Source organism: Aulonocara stuartgranti (assembly GCF_965226115.1).
Source record: "Aulonocara stuartgranti genome assembly, chromosome: 15".
Classification (NCBI taxonomy): Eukaryota; Metazoa; Chordata; class Actinopteri; order Cichliformes; family Cichlidae; genus Aulonocara; species Aulonocara stuartgranti.
Window position 1 is genome coordinate 2,447,798 of NC_138951.1, and position 20,072 is coordinate 2,467,869.

Below are 20,072 nucleotides of genomic sequence, written 5' to 3' on the forward strand. Positions count from 1 at the left end.
AGTTGCTCTGGTCCGTTTGTTTTGCTGCTCAGACGCGGCTAGTTCAACTTGCCACAGCGCGGAGAAGCTGAGGGTTGTTCTTCTGATGGCTGTCTTCCGCATAGCGTGAATTCAACCTCTTCTCTTTAATTAGCATCTAACGGTCGCTTGTATTCCATGTGATTCTGCTTTGTAGTTTTTGTTTTGTAGTCTTATCGCAAGGTTAAATTCATTGGCTAACGTTTAGTTAGCTAGCTGGCTAACGTTTACAGGAGTTTCCACTTGTTGCTAGCCAGGAGGAGCATCGCCCACAACAATGCCAGGATACCCTTGGTTCTCGTGGTTTCCTTGACAGATATCTGTTTCCTTATGTGTGGTCAAAACAATGGTGACACGGCTCCCATGTGTTGTGACAGAGTTATCAATTGTAAAAAAGAAAAGAAAAAAGTTCATAGGCATCCCATTTTCGTTCTTAATCTGATTAACGGTGCACTTAACAGCGTTTTCCGCTGATGAAAGTAGTGCTGCGCCATACTTTGCGAAGTCAGCCGTTTACGGTGTCCGCTCCTCGTCTCAAAGTATGGATATATCCAGCGACTCTGACTCATACGACAGGACCCCGGACCACCGGTCACGGCGGCGCGAAGCCCACCGCAGACCTGGCCGGGACAGGGCGAGAGGCAACGGGAGAGAAATCGACGGGCGAACCGTAGACATCTCCGAGAAAATCAGCACTCTTGCAAACACCTTACAGGTACTTTGCGCAGGTTTGCGTCAAAAGACATGCTATGTGGATCTGTTCAGGGTCCACCTGCAAGCATTCACCTGTGTTTGTCCCCAACCATACGACCAAGTCAGGTGTTGGGAGATAACAAATCACTTAGGTATAAGTTTCATCTCATCATGGGCTGGGAACACACTGAACAATGGTCTGTTGGCCTTTTTTCGGCAAATTTTCAGTATCAGACTCTTTAGTTACTGCATTTAAATGATGTTTATACACTTTTTAAATGTAGGGTTTTCCATCAGTTTATGGTTCAATTGTTATTATGTAAAAGAAAAGAAAAATCAATTGCCGTGTGAGAAGGCAGCATAATGCAGTGATGCTCTTCCTTGTGTTTGTCTGATTCAGAGTGCTCCTGTTTTTGTGTCTCTTCTTTGGAGAATTAACCTGCTTAAATGGCATGTATTCCCTATTTACATGAGTAATAAATGGATACCAGTCAAACTTGCCACAAAAGATTTAGTGTTGGTATAAATTCATAATTAACATTCATAGTTTGGGAATGAAAAAATAATCACTGGTGTCAGAGACATCCTTTTGTCTTTCATGTGCTTTTTTCCACCTGTGGTTTCCGGCTAATGAAAGCACCTGTATATATAATAAAATGAATGGATGGATGGATAGCTCTGTATCCATAGCCTGTTTTGAATCCTTAACACATTTCAGCAGTCTTTAACTGGAAGTGTCTTAATGGCAGGACACCAGCAGGAACTTGACCAAAGTAGACAAGATGCTGGGTCAGTACAGGGAGCACACAGACGACCAGGCTGAAGCCATGGCACTGGTGAGATGCCTGTTCTCTTAGATGTCTTCTATTTTATTTTATTGCTGTACTACATATGTTAAGGCTGTTTTATTCTGCTTTATTTAGCTATTTTACGTTATAGAGCCATTTAGGTTTTTTTCTTGAGTTTACACTTGAAGTTAGTTTCATTTTTTAAAATTATTTATTTAGAATTTGATGATCGATGTCCTTTTTTTCCTTATTTAGTTTGTTTTGTTGTCTTTTATTTAAGCTGTTTTGCTGTATGTTTTATGTTAAGGCTACTATAATACAAGAATTTCCCAAAGTTTGTGATAAATAAAGCACATCTTAATTCTAGCAGTTTCACCCACTAATTTATGCCTTTTTATTCAGGTTTTTTTAAGTGAATGACACTCCCAATTTTTTGCCAACTATATGTTTATTAGATCAGTTTCTGCTGACAGCATTATACATCAGTATACATAAGGCAATCAACAAGGACAAACTGTATGGAAAAGAAGGAAAAGCCCCCAGAAAAATAGAAAAATGGGGAGTGACTTCTTAGGGGTCAGTTTGCCAGTTGAACCCATTTATCATACACAGCTGCATGGGGCCTTTGGTAGCAACACTAAGCAGTCAGAGATGGCTGGTTAGAGATGGATCATCAGATGCTGACAGTGAGGTCAAATCCATTCTCTCTAAGTATGTTAAGAAAGGGCCCCAAATACGACACTCCCATTTATGCTTAAAAACAACAACAAAAACGTCTCTCTGCCTCCTTCTAAGTCATTTATACTTTTTCATGCATCAGCTTAGGGAGAACCTAGAGGAGTCAATCAGCCAGCTGCAGACACAGAGGCGATCCAACGGGGTTCGGAGCTCCTCAGCCTCCACCCTGCATACCAGCGACCTGGAAGCTTCCTCAGGATCAGGTATGAAAAAAAATGACCAGTAGAACCAGTGATCGAGTTTTGTTTAGTAAGTCTTTTTCAGAGTATGAAAGTGTTCTACTTCCTGCTATATGTTTATATTGTTTGTTAGTTTGCAAAGCAAACCTCTGATAAAATGTATGCTTGTGATTTCAGAAGGCCAGCGTTTCTACCCCACTTCTCCACTTAAGGATTACACGAGCCCTCCAGGAAGGAGGAGGAGGTCTCAATCTGCCAATGTTCGCTTCAAGGAAACAAGCCTGGAAGGAGACGGTGTAAGGAACAACAGACCAGCTAGTGCTTCATTCACGTTCAGCATATTGCCACTAGAGGGCATATTGGGTAGATCCACATAGAGTATGTTGTATAGTCCAAAAAAGTTACTTTTCACTGGCCACAGTGGAAAATGTCATGGGGTCAAGGAAAGGTGTGAAGGAGACTTGATAAGTAAAGAGGAGGATAGTGTACGCTAGACTCCTTTACAGTGTCACAGCGGATGTCTGCTGTATTGAAAAGTACAACATCCACAACATAGATTAGAAAATGCACAACTTACTCCACCTCAGCATGTTCTTACCAGCTGAACAACAGTGGAACTTAAAGGCACTTTGATCAGTTAATACAGCTCATAATCTGAAATTAGAAAGTTTTTATAAATCTGCGTTCTTCTAACAATGCAAAAGCTCAACAAGAAGCCAATTTTATTGTAGTCGTGTAAGAGTTAAACTGTGGTTGTTGCTGTGTGATAAAAATTAAAAACATAGGATCAGGTTGTGGACATGGATGTCATGTTTAATACATGAGCTGTGCTATCTTGTCAGATTTGTTGATCATTTTCAGTCGCTATAGATTATGGGAATGACCTCCTACTTTCCTAAAGAATGGTGTAATGTATCCTCTGCTGATGGAGGTAAAGGAAGCTTTGAAGCACTTTTATTCAGTTTTTGTAGAATTTGTGCAGCTCTTACTGTGACTGCCAAAACAATACTTCTGGGTCATTTAACTTAATTAGAAACCTCCTAAGCAAAATTGGCTGTTCAATTACAACCCATAAGTGCAGTATCGGGTTCTGTGGATGTGTCTCTGGTCAGGGATGCGTCTCTTGGTCGTCTTGGTCAGGGATTCTGACTGTGGCTACTGACGTTTTCCTGACAGACTTTTTTGCTGCTATTTAATTTTTTGAATGAAAGAAAGCATCAGGTGATATGCTGATTTATCATCTCCTATTTGAATAAACCTCTTTCATTTGATACATAACAATAGGTTATCTGCTGAACTTGATAAGCGGTTAAGAGGATGGATAGAGAGATGGATAGTTATGATAATCCAGTAACCTAAATCCAGTATTTCAGGGGATTAGTCTGACACTAAATGAGGCTAACAAAAATTAGAAAAATAGATGAACATTTGAATCTCATGAATATTTTTCATAGTGTAGGAGAAAGCTGGTTATTATTTGTCAGTCGGCTATGTCACTTTTATGTGTTATCGTCTTAACTAGTCCTTAATTAATCTGTATGTGTGTTAAATCTCTTTAATGACACTGATGGGACATGGAGGTTGAGGCAGAGTTCAGACAGACTGTCCTGTTTGTTGAGTCCCAACTGAGAAAGTTAAGAGACGATTATCAACAGCAGAACTGAAGATAAGAGAGTAAATAACTCATCTACAGCTCTTATTCCAAGTCAGAGTTTCACAGAATCAGACTGTAAATTTATTTAAGTGATGGGAGTAATCACATTAGTTTGATGGCCCAACAACACAAAAAGGAGCCGGAGGATTGGATTACTCTTTTTAAACATTATATCATTGAACTGTTTATGATTACTAATGGTAAATGGACTGGTTCTTATATACGCTTTTCTAGTCTAGCTGACCACTTAAAGTGCTTTACACAATTTGCCTTAAAAAACACTTTTTTCTAGTGCTTCTATCTAACACTCACACACAGTTACACACTGATGGATGCATCGGAGAGAGATTTGGGGTTAATATCTTGCCCAAGGCATGCAGACTGGAGCAGATTGAACCGCTCACCTTACTGGTCTATCACCTGAGCTACTGTTCATATAAGATGAGGATTATGGTGTAAACTTACCTCTGCATCCTGTATAATAAATATAGTTCTAGTATTTGTAACAAACCAAAATGCCTCCTGAAACTTTCATTGTCAGGAGGCACAGCTCTCTGAACCAATATGGCATCTGTGTGGTTGCATGTTTTCACTGGACAGCAGCAATCACCTGTAAATAAGACATTTATTACGCCACCTTTGGCCTAACGTGTCAGTTCAGTTGAATTTAAGTCTTTTTATAGCACCAAATAACAACAACAGTTAGCTCAAGGCACTTTATATTGTAAGGTAAGGATTGTAGAATAATAGAGAGAAAACCCGAACTATAGCACAGTCCCCTATGAGCAAACACTTGGCAGTGGGAAGGAAAAACTCCCTGTTAACAGGAAGAAATCTCTGGTGGGACTGGACGAGCAGGGAGGGGCGGCCATCTGCCGCAACCTTCTGGGGGTTGAGGGGAAAACGGGATAAAGGAAACAGTACTGGGCAGAGCCAGAGATTAATAATGACTAATGATGAAATGCAGAGACATGAGTGACAAAGAAATACTGAGTGCATCATGGGAAACACCCAGCAGTCTAGGAGGGCTCAGGGTCACCTGATCCCGCACTAACAACTGTACATGCTTCATCAGAAAGGAACGTTTTAAGCCTAATCTTAAAAGTAGAGACGGTGTCTGTGTCCCGAATCCAAACTGGTTCCACATGACCTCTTCTAACATGGTGATATGAGGTACTTAATATAAGATGGGGCCTGATTATTAAGATCTTGTATGTGTAGAGAAGGATTTTAAATTCACTGGCAGCCAATGAAGAGTCGCCAGTATGGGAGAAATATGCTGTGTTTCTAGCCCCTGTCAGCGAGAGTGCGCTCACTGCAGCATTTTCCATCAACATCATTTTATTCACATGGGTTTTCATTTGTGTTAGTTTTTCCCTTTCAGATATCTGTAGTGTGTTTTCACGATGCAGCGATGTGGAGCGCCGCTCAGCCGTGCCCTGCTCGTGTCTCGCGTTTTGTATTCAGCGTGGGTTTGTGGCTGTCTCACACAGATTCATACCCTGCACCAGTCCATGAGGGATCTGCGTTGTGACCAGCAGAGACTGTCTGATGACCTGGATAGAGAAATCCTCCGGAGGAACCGGTATCTGAAGTCTGAACATAAAAGCTCATACCTTCTCACACAACACATTCACAATTGAATTTGACAGCTATTGTTTTTATGTTACTGCAAAAGTCATTTTATGGCCAAATCTCCAATAATGGTTTGTTGTTGTCAAGTAGCATAATTAAACCGTTAGCCAGAGCAGCACTGGTGCTAGTTTCTCTTTGCCAAATTAGAAAAGCTGCAGAGTCGTTCAGACACACTAAATACGATTATTCTCATTTGTATTCAGTCTGACTGCATTGACCTCTGAAAAAAACGCTCATTACAATAGGTTGTTTTTTGAAAAACAAATGTGGCTTAGTAACAGCAGACGGCTCTCTTACAGTTTATTAAATTGAAGAGCGATACGTTTCCAAGAGCATTACTATGTATGTCGCACTGTTTTGGTAAGCCACAATGAATGCAAGCAGGCTTTTATAGTCTCTTCTTCTTCACTTCTGCCCACAGAGTCATCAGTTTAAGTTCTCGGCTCTGGGAAGACAGTGTTGGAATATTGATCTTTTACTTTTCATATGCACCGAACATAAAAAAAGTTTTTTGCTTGGGGTTTGCAAACAGAAGCACGGTTTCCATCTCTGTGAAGTCTCCTTAATGAAAAGGTGATAAAAGTGTCACAGGGAACTTAAAGAGACGGCGCCGCGCAGTCAAAACGGATTAGAATTTGACATTTTGAAGTTATTAAAAATCACTCCTACCCAGCGCCGCTGACCAGAGCAAATTGATCCAGCGTCGTATTTCAGCATCCGAAGCTGCATAATTATTTTTTAGTGCTGTCAAATAATGCATTTATGGGTCCTGGAATAGTATTTCCAGTGTTTTGCAGTGTAAATATTTTCAGCCAGCTTGATTTGTCTGTTTTTGTTTTTTCCCTTCTTTTGTAGGGCTGATATTGACACCAGGCGGGCGATGGAAAGCCTCACAGAGCACATGACAGCTTCCCTGAGACAGGACTCAGTGAGTTGTGGCTGTGTATTTCATTGCCAGTACTTCAAGTGTGCTTTCTGGCTCTGTGAATGTGTAAAGAAAAGCGGAGGCATCCAGAATTTAAGGCCATCGCATCACAAATTTTGATGGATGAAAGCTGCTGTATAAAGCATGGAATATGCAAATAGCTGGAGTTTCTGGAATAGAAAATGGCAAAAGACAAATGGCTTCCTCTTTTTTTTTTAAAGTAGGCTCATAGTGCTCCAACTTTAGCAAATATTTCCCTTTAATTTCCAGGCACACAGCTTGTTACTGCACCATCAGTACTGTGACAAATACACAGCCCCACATGACGCCCAATATGTTTAATATTTTTTATCTCATCCTGTCTGTGGGCGTGACAAGATAAAGCTTTTTACAGGTGGATATGATGCTTCCTGATTAGGCAGGGAGGCGCTGCAACGCGAATGTAATACACTCAGTCAGTTATGAAAGATATTTTTATCATCCGCACTTTTAATTTCCTGTTTTCTCATCTATCGCACGCTGATGCCATTCCTGCGCCGGCGCGAATGTTCGCGTGACCCGAGGAGCGCTCATTCTCTCTCTCGCCGTCTGTAGGTGTCGTCTCGTGTGGAGCGGCGTCTGCAGGAGCTGGAGAGAGAGATGCACGGCGAACAGAGGAGCACGGGCGGAGAGAGGAGGCCGGAGCAGCGGGCGGCCGCGTCTGACGAGCCGCAGGAGGTGACACTCCTCCTCGCCACTCACCTCCCACACCTGGCTCTTATCGCTAGGGGCAAGATGGAGGCACATGAATTCAGTGGAACGATTTAACTATAACTAATGACCACATTCATTTATTAGAGACAACACTTAAAAGCGCCAAGTGAATATTAAAGTTATGACTGGCATCCGTGTTACCTGGTGATCAGCAAAGTTGATCTTAATCACAAATATATCTATAATTCATCCAAGATTTTAAAAATGCAAATTCTACAATAGATTATACAGCAACACAGAGTTCCTGTAGTAATACAAGCCTCGTGCAAATGTGATTATATATTTATTCGTGTTCCTTCTGCCGTTGCATAAGAATGTGTTGGTCCGTGTTTCCCACAGATGTGTGTCATGAAATGAGGCGCACACACTTTCAGAATGGAATTATTACCAAAATAATACGTTTCTCTGGCAGATATCTAATTGGACAAACACTTGTGGAAAATAAATGAATAATAATAAACACAATGAGCTGCTTCTCAGTCCAGCTTTTCATCAATCATTGCAGTTTAGAAGGGATAACGACAGCGATCATTCTGCTCCATGTTTTGGGGAAGCATTTGCATTAATATGGAGGACAGCAACAAGCACAACCTGGCCCCGAGCCAGCCAGCAGGCGAACAAGAGATGGAAAGGGTCGGAGCAAAGGACCTACTTTCTTTACCAAATAAGAGCGAGGGGATTGTCCGGTGTTAAATCGCTGGTGTTTTTGTCTAAGACTGTCTAAGACCTCTGTCAGTGCGCCCCAGGGTGGCTGTGGCTACAATGTAGCTGCCATCACCAGTGTGTGAATGTGTGTGTGAATGGGTGGATGACTGGATATGTGAAGCGCTTTGGGGTCCTTAGGGACTAGTAAAGCGCTATATAAATACAGGCCATTTAAGACTGATACAAAAGTGCTGAAAGGAGTGTGTGCCAAATGTGTTTGGATTACCAATAATACACCTCAGCAGCTTACCCAGGTAAAGTCTGTGAATGGGAAACTGCTTTAGAAAAGTTTGGATGGCATTTTAGGCGCAAATAAAGAAGAGTTTGTTTTGCTGCGCAGCATAAAGAAAACAAGCTCAAATTCATCAGAAGAGTGAACACTCAATGAAAATATAATAGATGTTTTGAGGTTTACTGGACAATCAGATTTATTATGTACAGACGGGCTCATCAGCAGTTTCACCTTTAACCAAAATAGTCTTTGAGATCAGTTGGAAAGGTTACACGTTCAAATCTCTCTTTAGTCCTTCTTTGTCACATATGCAGAAATTTGGCTGATGAAAGCATGTCAGTAGCACCTTCCACAAAACAGCGCGGGGCTTTCAGGCAGTCTTTTGTTACACTGGGATTTTCCCAACATAATAACGCTGCCATCTGTGGTACAGAGATATTACAGTGAAAGTATAGTGGACCGTAGAAACAAAAACAGGTTGTCTGTTCAGAATTTGTGGGAAGTCAAAATAAACATACTTGGTGGGATTAGTGAGCTTCTACAGGTTTAGATACAAGGATGGTTATTCTCCCTCACAAATACAGTTACAGAGCAGGGAAACATCGAGGTTTCTAGTGGCTTTCATGCTTACTGTACCTTCAATAACAGATTCTATAAGGTTCTTAAAGCTCGTTCTGCTTTATGAGACTATAAAACACACTAAGTAATTGCGTTGTTATAGTGCAGATGGTTGCTAAGCAAGAAATTGCTGCTTTCTTATATTTAATGCCAATCACGATCGTTGTCAAGACGTGATTTGTCTAAAAGCACAAGTGGCTGTGAAAGCGCTGTCATTAGGTGCACTTGATGCGCATTATCTTGTGTTATTACTCATTTCTATTGCTACTTTACATTTAACCACACAAACCCTCCACATTATAGATCATCAGCATAATGCCGCTTAATGATATTTCTTGGTTCATCTGTATCTTCTCCCAATCTGTCACGTCTGTTGTATTTTACCGGTGAACCACAGAGGGGCGCTGTGTATCCAGACTGATAACCTGTGTGAGCAAGAGTTTTTCAACACGCTGTGTAGTGATGGTAGCTACCAATTCATTTGCATCCCTCTCCTCTGTCGTGCCCTAATGGGACACCAGCGGGGCCCAGGGCGATGGGAAATAATGCATTTGCCCAAAAATTAAGGGTAAATAAACAAGCATGAGGAAATGAAGAGGAAAATAATCTCTTTCACTACTAAAGAGCAGGAGAGGAGGGAGAGCAGAGGGCACATTTATTCCCCACCGATGGGCCCGCTGTGATGTGAATCAAATAGATGATGAGTCACTTGGGTAGATGTTATTGCTAGCAGCCGGTAATTCATCACCACAGCCCGCTTAGAGTGAGTGGGATGGAGTGGGATCTAAGCTCTTGTACAAATCCACCATGGTGCCAGTATCTCGTTCCAAGAAAAAGGCGATGATGATGGGGGGAGGGCAGGGGATACTGTGATGCAATAGCACTTCTCATGTGTCATCTTTATAGTGTCTCACAATAATACACGGTGTTTCCTGCATGGAATTTTGTTTGTGTGTTTTAGACTTTAGGGAGATGCCAAATTGGAGCCAGTGAAAGAGCGGAGAAGATGGCAGCCAGGCTGCTCAAAGCAGACAGGGAGAAATCCAAGGTAAAGAAACTGAGTGTTAAAGGAGCGTTTTTGCATTAGAGAAAATTTGGGATGATCTAAACGCCTTCGAGAATCTTGGTTTCAGTTTTTGCCGTACTGCTTCAACGATCGTTTTAAATAAGGCATGCAGAGACTTTATTATTGCATTGTAGCTGAAAATGACATTGAAACTTTCTATTTAATGTTACGGTTTTCATAATTGCAGTAATACAAATTATAATGTTTACTTTTTATTTACTGATATAGAAAACTTAATTGTGGCTCAAAATGTGAAGGCTATGATTTGTACTTATTTGACAGATTGTTCATTTTCTTCTTATTTGGGAATTTTTGTTGAACAGATATGTCTATTATTTTCCAGGCAAGGAAAGTTAAGTTTAAAACATTGAATTTGTTTTGATGATTTTTGTTTCGTTCTGCTGTAAGTTTCTGGATTAAACCCTGATACTGTTCAAATTCTGAAACACCTGTTCATGTAAATTGTTTTTGCTTCGCTGTCCTCAGATGGGGCAGGAACTAGAGAGAGCCAGAAGACTGCTGGAACAGTCAGAAGATAGCAGAGAGTCCCTCGTTCAACAGGTTTGTTTGTCCTCTGCCTGATTGCATGTAAACCAGTAAAGCTCATGAGACAAAACAGTAAGATGAGAAGAGACTTTTTGGAAATCTTCAGTGTTGTTCTGCCTGCTGTCAGACAGTCGGATGTCTTTTTTCTGCGTTTTCTTACACGGCTGATGATCCCCAGGTGGAGGACATGCGCTGCGAGCTGCAAAGGACAAGGGAGGAGAAGACGGGGCATGAGAGGGCACGGCTGGAGACTTCTCGGCCCAGTGCTCAGCCACATGGCAGCTATGCTGACAAGGATGGTGGAAGAGGTGGGCTGCAAGGGCCAGGTATTCGGTTGTCAGGGGAGAAGAGAGTGTATGGATGCAAGTTAAATGGATGGTTTTAAAGATTGCTGTGCCAGTGGAAATGGATGCTAAGATTTTGTTTTTTAGGATGACAACTTTCGGGTTTTAAATGTACAGAGTTGTGAAATGAAACACCGACAGCTCTGTTTCCTTCTTTTGCTCAATACTCGGGGTGTTCAGTAAAACACAGCAAAACAGCACAGTTACAAGCGAGCAGCAGAAATGAAACGCAGAGAAGGTGACGCAAGACAACAGAGCAAAACAAAAAATGCAGCCTGCTCACTGTGAAAACTTGAGTGTGGACTTACATTCATTCACAATGTGTTCACAAGATATACTGAAATTTTTAAATCGTGGGATGATTTATCTGTCACGTGGATGCTCGTTTTAAACATTTTCAAATAATAACATCATTGTGTGTAGCTCATCTCTACCAGCCAAAATCTTGGGCTTCCAGTCGATCTATACTTAACTAGGCTTTTTTTACTCATGATGGCTCTGCTGTTGTTTTTAGGGGGGGCTGCGAATCAGAAGAAAGAGGAGCTAAAGCCTCAGTCACACAGGCCTAGAGGGCGGTCAGTGACCACAGGAGCAGGGTCCTATCACTATCAACAACTGTGTACTCCCTGAATGTCTGGAAAGGGGTTGCAGGCTGTTGCCAGGGGAAATCAGTTGTTGTGCAAAGAGGGCGCTGCACGTTTTTGTGATTGCTTTCACAATTTGCGTTGCACTTTTCAGTTCCACTCCTTTGAAAGAAGTTTCTGAGTGTTTGCAGACAAGTCTCCAGGACGTTTTTGGTGCAACCATTCTAACATGACATTTTTTGCAATCTCGTGCAACCTCTTGCCAACTGTGCAGGAAATATGCACTTCTCCCTAGCAACTGGTGGTTACCAGGGAGTCACTGACCCGTCTCTAGAGCTGCGTGAGTGGTGCTGTAGCACCACTCACACAAGCTGCCACCAACCTCCAGGAACAATTTGCAAGCAGGAATACACATTTTTCTCTCATGACCAGAGGTTGCGAGGTGGTTGCAGACCAGTCTGTAGGCGTGTTTGACTGGGGCTTAAAACTGTGTTTCATAGAGAGGATGGACACAGAGGCAGCCCAATAAAAGATTAAGAACAGTATTTTTTATATTTAACAGTAAATCATGCAAAGTGTAAAACTACTCTAGTTGAGTTCAAGAATAAAAATAAAGTTAGAAGCTTATCTTACATCCCCCGTTATCCTCGTGTCGTGTTTTTGTGTTTCTGTCTTGAAGGTTTGATTGGTTAATGCAGAGCAAAGTAAAAAGGCTTCAGTGCCAGCAAGAAACAAGATGGTGAAAGGAAAACTTAAATGTTGGTGAGAGGACTGAGAATTGGTTTGAACTACACAGAATATCAAAGATTTATTACCATGAAAGGAGAAAAAATTGAGTGTATATTTGAGAAAAATATTGAAAATCCAACTCTGTGCGTCTGTTTTTTTTGCAACATTGATTTTAGGACATCAAAGTGTCTTTAAAGGCAGTGAAAGCTCCAAAATGAGAGATTCTTTAAGTGTCTCACGTTTTCTAGAAGGTTAGGTTATGTAAGGGTTTGTGCTGTTTAGTATTAGGTTGAGTGAAAGATTATTTCTTAGTTCATAATAACTTCATTAAATCCTCATAGCGTGCTTCTACAAATCAGTACTTAAGTTGTGGAGAATCCTTCATGAGTCGCAGAACTTTTCACTACTTTTGTATTCTGTTCGCCAGATGTTTGGTCGGTGACCAAAGTGACCAAGTCTTTAACTTTAGTGGCCCATGTAGAGAATATCATCCACGGCATTATACCCATTGTGAGCTCTAGGAGCAGTGGGACCACGCCGTGTGGCACCTGGGGGGACCAGCTGTTGCTGAAGGACAGTTTGCAAAAGAATTCTGAAAATAAACTGAGAGTGAATCTTATTACATTTCCCTTAAAAAATAAACCCAAAAACCCGATGCTGTAGCTTACCTGTTGATTGTCATTTTTGTTCCACTTTTTTTATATTTTGTTTCCACCGTGCAGTAACAGCACTCTGGATGTACGTCTGCTGATAGTGGTGTGCATGTGTCAATAGATCGCTCAGACCTGGAAAAGGAAGTGGCAGAACTGCGTGTTCAGCTGTGCAAAGCCTCGGTCCGTGGTGAAGTCGAAGAACTGAAGAGGGCTCTGGACTGTAAAGAGAGGGAGAGGGTCCAGCTCAGCTTACAGTTGAAGGTGTGTGCGAGTCACAGGTGGTTCAAAAAAGAAAGACGGTGCATTTCTCGGGTCGTCTTACTCCAAAGACTAAAGAAGTCTCAGCTGGAGTTCAAACGAACACATCACAAGCATGCTTTTGATTCTGCCCATGCTGCTGTCTCCACCCCGTGCTGAGGTTATGTATGTGGGTCTGTTGCTTCTCCTCCACGGTCGCATCCCCTGCCTGCTCCATACCCCTTGATCCCTTTTATATCGTCAGATGAAGCGACATTTGGAATAGATCAGGAGTCAACAGGCAGTCATTTATCCTTCTCAAACTGGTGCAATGTGTCACTCCCATCACTGAAACAAGATGTAAGAAGAAGAAGGAGGGAAAAAAAGAGTATTGCAATTCCTTGCAAAGTTGGGGCGTTCAAGGCTGCAGTTGGTATCAATAAATTGTTAGTAGAAATAGCTGCACTTCAAGCATTGGCACATTTCTCTAATCTCTGATGTTTCTTTTACTGAAAATGTGTTTAAACACCCACACTTCCCCTATTGCAGAGTAGGTGCTGAGAGAATATGCGGGTGTTTGCATGTATCACCTGGGGCGTCTCGTGCCGTTTTTATGTCTAAATCGAAATAGACGTTGGAAGTGTTTCATTTTTAGTGGTAAATGAGAAAAATGAAGTATAATGAGGAGAATGGGATGGAAGATTCAATTTTTCAGTGGCTGAATTTATATACAGTCTAATAGGTCTATGACTAATCAGTGTATGACTAATTACTCCTAACTGACAGCCTTATTCAGTATAAACGCCTAAACGGCAACAGGGTTACCTTATTTACCCTTGCTTTCCACTTCAAACTTGCAACTTCAAAGAGATTGTGATTTTCTTGTGGATATTACGTTAATCCAGAGCAACTCTTCTTTTAGATTACTTTTCAGACCAGCGATGTAGATAATCCAATTGTACGTAGCGTGTAAACACCCTCAGCCGCCTCTGACCTCTCTCTGTCTTTGTCTTTTGTCTCTTTCTTAGCTCTGTCATGCCAACCCTTTATTCTTTATCTTTACTCTAAATATATCACACCTTTTTTTCTTTGCTTCTCTCCTCCTTTTTCTTTTTTCCTACCCAGCATAAACCCATTATTCCACTCTCCCTTTTTCCTGCTTCCCCAACCCCCCCTCACACTAGCAATAGTCACTCACTGAAATAATCTAAAATGCAATTCTCTGCTCCACAGAGACACACACCTTGACCTTTCTTTTCTATATATACAAGGAATTATCGTCAGACCTGGCGGTGCGAGAACAACAGCAGCAGCGAATGCTGGAACAGCTGAGGGACATACAGGTCGCTTAAATAATCAACCTTTTATACTGAAGTACACTCACATGATGTTTACCTCTTTATTCTAAGCCACAACTTTATCAGATTTTAATATTAAGATGTGAATAAACTAATCCTGTGGTAATAAGATGCTTGAGATTCTTGTATGGGAATGGTTGCACACGATTTTATATTCTAAAGGATGAATATACATTTTATTCATAAATTCAGTCTTCCTTTCAGAGCCGAGGGCAAGCAGAGAGGAGAGAGACGGAGGCATTACTCCTCGAGAGCACAAGGAGCAGAGATGAATTGAAGACCAGAGCCCAAGAGGCTGTGCGCCAGTGGAGGGCAAAGTGCAGGAGACTGCAGAAGGAGCTGGAGGAGGCGAGGGCTCGGGCTCAACTTCATACTGACAAGGCCTCACAGGTTGGTTGAAGCAGATGCTTTCATAGCAGTTTTTTTGGACACAGCTCACAGAAGCAGCTGATCCTGTTAATGTTGACTTTCAGCGCTGAAATAAAAAGCAAGAATCTTAAAACGTCATTGATTCCAGTGAACTGATCTGCCCTGTCTGTAAAACTACATCTTTGCTCTTTTCAAAATGGGCACTCTGCCAATTTTACACATCAAAATTGGTTTCCTTATCTCAAGCAGCGCTTCGCTCTCCTGATTTGGACTCAGCCGGGGTCTAATGAAAGGTGCTAATGAGTGACATTATGGGAAATGTCAGCGTTAAGAGCTTGACCCGTATTAAGGGCCAGAAAATCTAAATATCTCAGCATCCACTGCATTGATTTTGGCTGTTTTCTTTAATCCACCCACTGTGGGTCGAATAACCTTACGGCTGCAGAGTGCTGAATCACTTGATTGCTTCTGCAAAACAACATTTTTCATGAATCGTGTGTGAATGTCCAGCCTAGGTTCATATTAATGTGTTCTTTTAACTCTAAAACCACGTGAGAGGCTTTCATCTTTGCAATGAAACGTGAAAAAAGCGTTGTACGTACAGAATACCACCGGTTAGCTTTTAATGTGTATTAGCGCAAGTTAAACCAGGACTGCTAAAACCACTTTGCTCTGTTGGCTCTGGTAGTGCTTTCGGTTTATAATTGATCAAAGTGAGAGCTCTCAGGTGAACCACCAAAGGTTCACTGTGGGAAATCTAGCTGGATCTGGTGGGAAACTGCAGCATAAATTCAGCATTAGTGGCAGTTGTGTCTTAAATGCTCCACCTCCGCCCTCTGCTGCTGCTGCTGCTGCTGCAGGTACAGGCTGTGTTACAGCTGGCACCACTGTTAGCTAGAACCAAGCCTCTTTGTTGCTTTGTCTTAGCAGCAGAGTCTGGCTCACGCACAACTTCTGTGACTTTGTTGGTGTGTTGTGAAAAGTGAAGTGATCAATAATGTCTGTACTAAAATGCAGTTATCAGCTTCAGGCAGCAGGGAGAAACAAAACTGTAGCTGTGCTGCTCAGTGAGGTCAGGATACGTGGTTGGATGATGGAAGGCTACAGTTACATACATAATACTGGCAACTAATGTGGACGTTATGGACACCACAAAACTAGTAGTTACAGCCTGTCCTGTTTTCCTGATGTTTCATGTTTGTTAGCAACTTTGTGTTTCTAGCTGTGTTGTAAAATGTGTTTATTTTGTTTAAATGTTTGTTGTAACATATTTTGGGAAGTTTGTATTGCAATTAATTAATTAATCTGAGATAATTCTTGTATGTAGATGGACTTTTAAACCAAATATACAGGAGTCAACAAAAAGCACAATCTGAACTCAGAATATAGACAGAACATTACAACAGGAGTATGAAGCCCTGTGAGCCAAAATCCAGCACAAACAGGAAATATTTGTCCAGTTAATGATTTGCATAATGACACAATTCCCACTGTATGATCCATGTGTTACAAAGCCCAGACCCCAGAGGTCATTGAGCACCTGAGGAGCCTGAATATGTAAGTGTTTGTAAAGTGTAAGGTGAGCAAATGTAATCAAGAACATGCTAATGGTGTGATGTTATCAGCTTCCTGTCCCAAATTGCAATTGTAAATCCTCATAAGAGGCTTGATTGTGATAGATGCTGCTTGTAGACAAGAAAACGTGTAACCACCAGACAGTTCATTGGGTATACCTCACCTGGATCCTTTGTTTGTCTTCAGACTCAGCTTAATGCTTCATGGCTACACGATATAGCAGGGTGCTGGAAACATTCCTCACAGATTTTAATGCATCACACAGTTCCTGCAGCTTCTTTTCAGCTGCATTTATTACGTGAATTTTCCGTTCCACCACATCTCAAAGGTGCTCAACTGGATTCACATGTGGCAGCTGTGGAGGCCATTTGAGTACAGTGAACTCACTGTCATGTTCCAGAACCCAGAGATTATTTGAACTTCGTGGCATCTTTGTGAGAGGATCGGTACACTGTGGTCCTAAAGGCACGGACACATTCAGCAACACCACTGAGGCAGGCTGTGGAGTTTAAAGTGGAGTTGATGCTGGTCATTCTCCTCTGACTTCTGGCATCGACAAGCATTTTTGCCCAGAGAACCGCCTCTCACTGGATATTTTCTCTTTTTTGGGCCATTCTCTATAAACCCTTGAGATGGTTGTGCAAGAAAAATCCCAGCAGATCAGCAGTTACTCAAACTCTCAGACCACAGCTTTGCCACGTTTCAAAGTCCCTTAAATCACCTTTCTCCCCTATTCCCTGACTCGGCTGTGATGACCATGTTTACGTGCCAAAATGCCCCGAGTTTCTGCCATGTGATTGGCTGAGCCACTTCATTGAATGAAGTGAATTTATATAAACCTTTTATTTTTGGGCTCACTAAAGTAGCTTTGCCAAAATACTCCTTATTTACCTTTTACTGGGCCTTGATACAGTGCTTAGTGACATCAAGGAGAAGGAGGAGTAGAAAAAACTGAATGTGAAAGGATGTTAATCGCAGTCTGACACCAGAAATTTGACCTCTCAGGGATTACAAGTACATCATTTGAAAGTCTGGTGATATTAATATGAGCATCCTCCATTGTAACAATATTTATAAGACAAAGAAATCAGGAAAAGCATAAACATCAGAATCACTGCATCCCTGACTCCTCTCTTTGTTCGTGTTCATTCATCCTTCATTTTGTCTTCGTGTCATAGAGGACGACTTTGTGTCATCGTCCAATTTAAACTTTTGAATAATGCATTTTGAATTCACCCGCCATGACCACAAATAGATTACCGTTGCTTGGTATGTTAAAGTGGTCGTGTTTCGTTAAATAATTAACGCCCGTCTATTGTTATTAGCTTAGACGTCACCCCCCATCGATTCCCATCCCATTCGGACTGAAGGAGTCACCTCCAAACTGGCAGTCAGCACCTTGTGCCTCACAGACAGACAGTCAGACCGACTCCCACCTGGCACACTCGACGTGATGCGAATTAATTACAAAATCATTTTTGCCCTCTTAATGAATTAGGGGAGAGAATCAAGTGCTCAATTAAATGATTAGGCTCTGAGCTGCTGCAAAGTCTCTGCAAATTCCAGTCAAAGCCGGAGTATTAGAAGCAATCTGCCTTGAGCAGACCTGACCATTGTCCCTTATCGAGAAGCTGAGTGCAAGCATTTTCCTATCAGTGCAGGAGCTGGTACTGGATATGTTTCCCCCCGCTCCGTCTCTCTGTCACTCTTTCTCATGCACTCATCATCATTGTCAGAGCTCTTCTTTGTACACCATCTCCCTCCTCTTCTTCATTTGTCATTCTTCATTCATCTTTTTTTTCTCTTCCTCTACCCGGCTCGTTCTCTTTATTGCTCCCGCTCTCTCTCTCCCTCCAGGCAGCCAGGGAAAAGGAAAACTCTCAAGCCCAGCTGAAGGCGCTGAGCCAGCAGACTGAAGCAGCCCGCAGGGAGCTCGCTGAAATCCTAGGCCGCTTGGCCCAACGTGAAGAGGAGCTCCACCGCAAGGACGTGGAGCTGTCGGAGACACACCAGCGCCAGTTGTCACTGCAGCAGGAAATCCGGGAGGTGTGGGGTCCAACACCCAGATAGATTTCTCCTTCTTCATTATTTTAATTACTAGGATTTTAAAATATGCAGCAGTGTTTTCAAATGTCTAGCACTGCAGGGATTTTATTGAAAAATCTCAATCGAGTAATCTGAGTAATTCCTTTTTAATTGCTTATTTGTTTTTTATTTTTCATGTAAAATCCAAAAATCCATATAAGATGTTGCATTAGAGTCATTAAAGAGCTGTGATAAGATCCTAACAGGACTCCCAACCCCAGGTGAGGGAGGCCTCAGCCACCCTCGAGGATGAGACTCGGCGTCAGGCCGCCGTCCGAGCAAGACTGAAAGAAGAGAACCAGAGGCTGCAAGAACAAGCTGACACCCAAGCTCGCCGTTTTCAGAGGGACCAGGACGCACATGCTGAGCTCCAGGCTGCCCTGAAGCAGATGACTGCAGCCCACGCCCAGCTCGCCCAGCGGTTGTCTGAAGAGGAGAACTGCAGGAAGGAGCTCCAAAAGAGCACATCAGAGCTTCAGGCCAAGCTGACAGCGCTACAGGAAGAACGGACTGTGCTCAGCAAGCAGCTGCAGCTCGAGAGAGAGGTGCATCAGAAGGAGCTAGACGGCTTGAAGGCCACAATGGAGGACAGCAATGCAAAGAAGGCTCGTGAAGTGCAGGACATGCTACAGGTCTGCTGTCAGGAGCGAGACGAAACACAGGCACAAATGAGAGAGCTGAAGGTAGCTGTGATCATTAAGATGTTGTACAGCTAATGTGGAAATGGATAGCTTAGTATAATCACCGGTATCAGCAAGAGTGAAAAAATCCAGAGGCATTATTTACACGAGTGTCAGTTAGCTGTGTGGTAACTGTTAACAGCCCAGAAATAATCTGACACATAATCTTCAGGCTTTTTTTGAGGATTAAGCAAAATACAAGAAATACATTATTAACTTTGAACAAAACTATTCTTGCTCTTTTTAGTCTTTGTTCTGGGCTAAGCTGCTCGCTGTAGCTATTTATTCTCCAAATCCAAGAATTCTCTCTTTTTAAATATTCCTCATCAAAGCTAAACTCTAAAAACTGCATCAAATGCTTTTATTTTGTCAAACCTTTTCAGATGTTCAAGGTGTCCCTACCCAGGCATGGATCACAGGGCGCCAAACTTTAATTGGCATTTCTACAAATTCAGTGCAGGGTAACGTACCCCAGCAGCTAAACATCTGGTATATTTCCGACCCAGTGAGACACAGACTAAATTCTCATTTAGCGTAATTTTCTTCATTGGTCGTGACCCTGTCCTCTGAGTACTGGTGAATCGAGGATAGCTGAGCTTTTAATGGTGTGTGGTGCCCTGTGGATCTGTGGGGCCATTCTACAGCTCCAAGCGTGAATATTTAAAAACCCAGATATCAGACCCCCTAAAGTCTCATCAAGGCACTGTTGGAGATAGGAACTTCACTTGACTCGGTCCCACTGCACCCACACCCCCCTCCCACCTTCAGTATCTCCAAAGATGAGCCCTCCCGGGTACATTGTTTCTTAAGGGGCATGGTCCTCCCTGATATGGCTGAGTTTAGCCCATTAGCTGCGCTGAATGGCATTAATATCTGACATAGCTCATTGTAATGGTGCCATTTCCAAG

At 42.2% G+C, this 20,072-nt stretch overlaps 1 protein-coding gene across 6 annotated transcripts in view; it reads left to right on the top strand.

The window, feature by feature from the left end:
• The window catches only part of cep128 (centrosomal protein 128), a 79,002-nt gene that overhangs the window by 33,412 nt on the left and 25,518 nt on the right, over nucleotides 1–20,072 (top strand). For 2 of the 6 annotated variants that reach the window (XM_082506234.1, XM_082506235.1), the window contains exons 4-17: nucleotides 1,461–1,547; nucleotides 2,320–2,440; nucleotides 2,594–2,712; nucleotides 5,564–5,664; nucleotides 6,561–6,633; nucleotides 7,225–7,347; nucleotides 9,900–9,986; nucleotides 10,491–10,565; nucleotides 10,729–10,876; nucleotides 12,982–13,121; nucleotides 14,369–14,440; nucleotides 14,660–14,845; nucleotides 18,257–18,445; nucleotides 18,706–19,167. In XM_082506234.1, the coding sequence (XP_082362360.1) occupies nucleotides 1,494–1,547; nucleotides 2,320–2,440; nucleotides 2,594–2,712; nucleotides 5,564–5,664; nucleotides 6,561–6,633; nucleotides 7,225–7,347; nucleotides 9,900–9,986; nucleotides 10,491–10,565; nucleotides 10,729–10,876; nucleotides 12,982–13,121; nucleotides 14,369–14,440; nucleotides 14,660–14,845; nucleotides 18,257–18,445; nucleotides 18,706–19,167 (1,950 nt within the window). In that variant the 5' untranslated portion in view covers nucleotides 1,461–1,493. Of the gene's footprint in view, nucleotides 1–9; nucleotides 734–1,460; nucleotides 1,548–2,319; nucleotides 2,441–2,593; nucleotides 2,713–5,563; nucleotides 5,665–6,560; nucleotides 6,634–7,224; nucleotides 7,348–9,899; nucleotides 9,987–10,490; nucleotides 10,566–10,728; nucleotides 10,877–12,981; nucleotides 13,122–14,368; nucleotides 14,441–14,659; nucleotides 14,846–18,256; nucleotides 18,446–18,705; nucleotides 19,168–20,072 lie in introns of those variants that run through there. The other 4 variants (XM_082506230.1, XM_082506231.1, XM_082506232.1 and 1 more) reach the window with 4 other exon arrangements.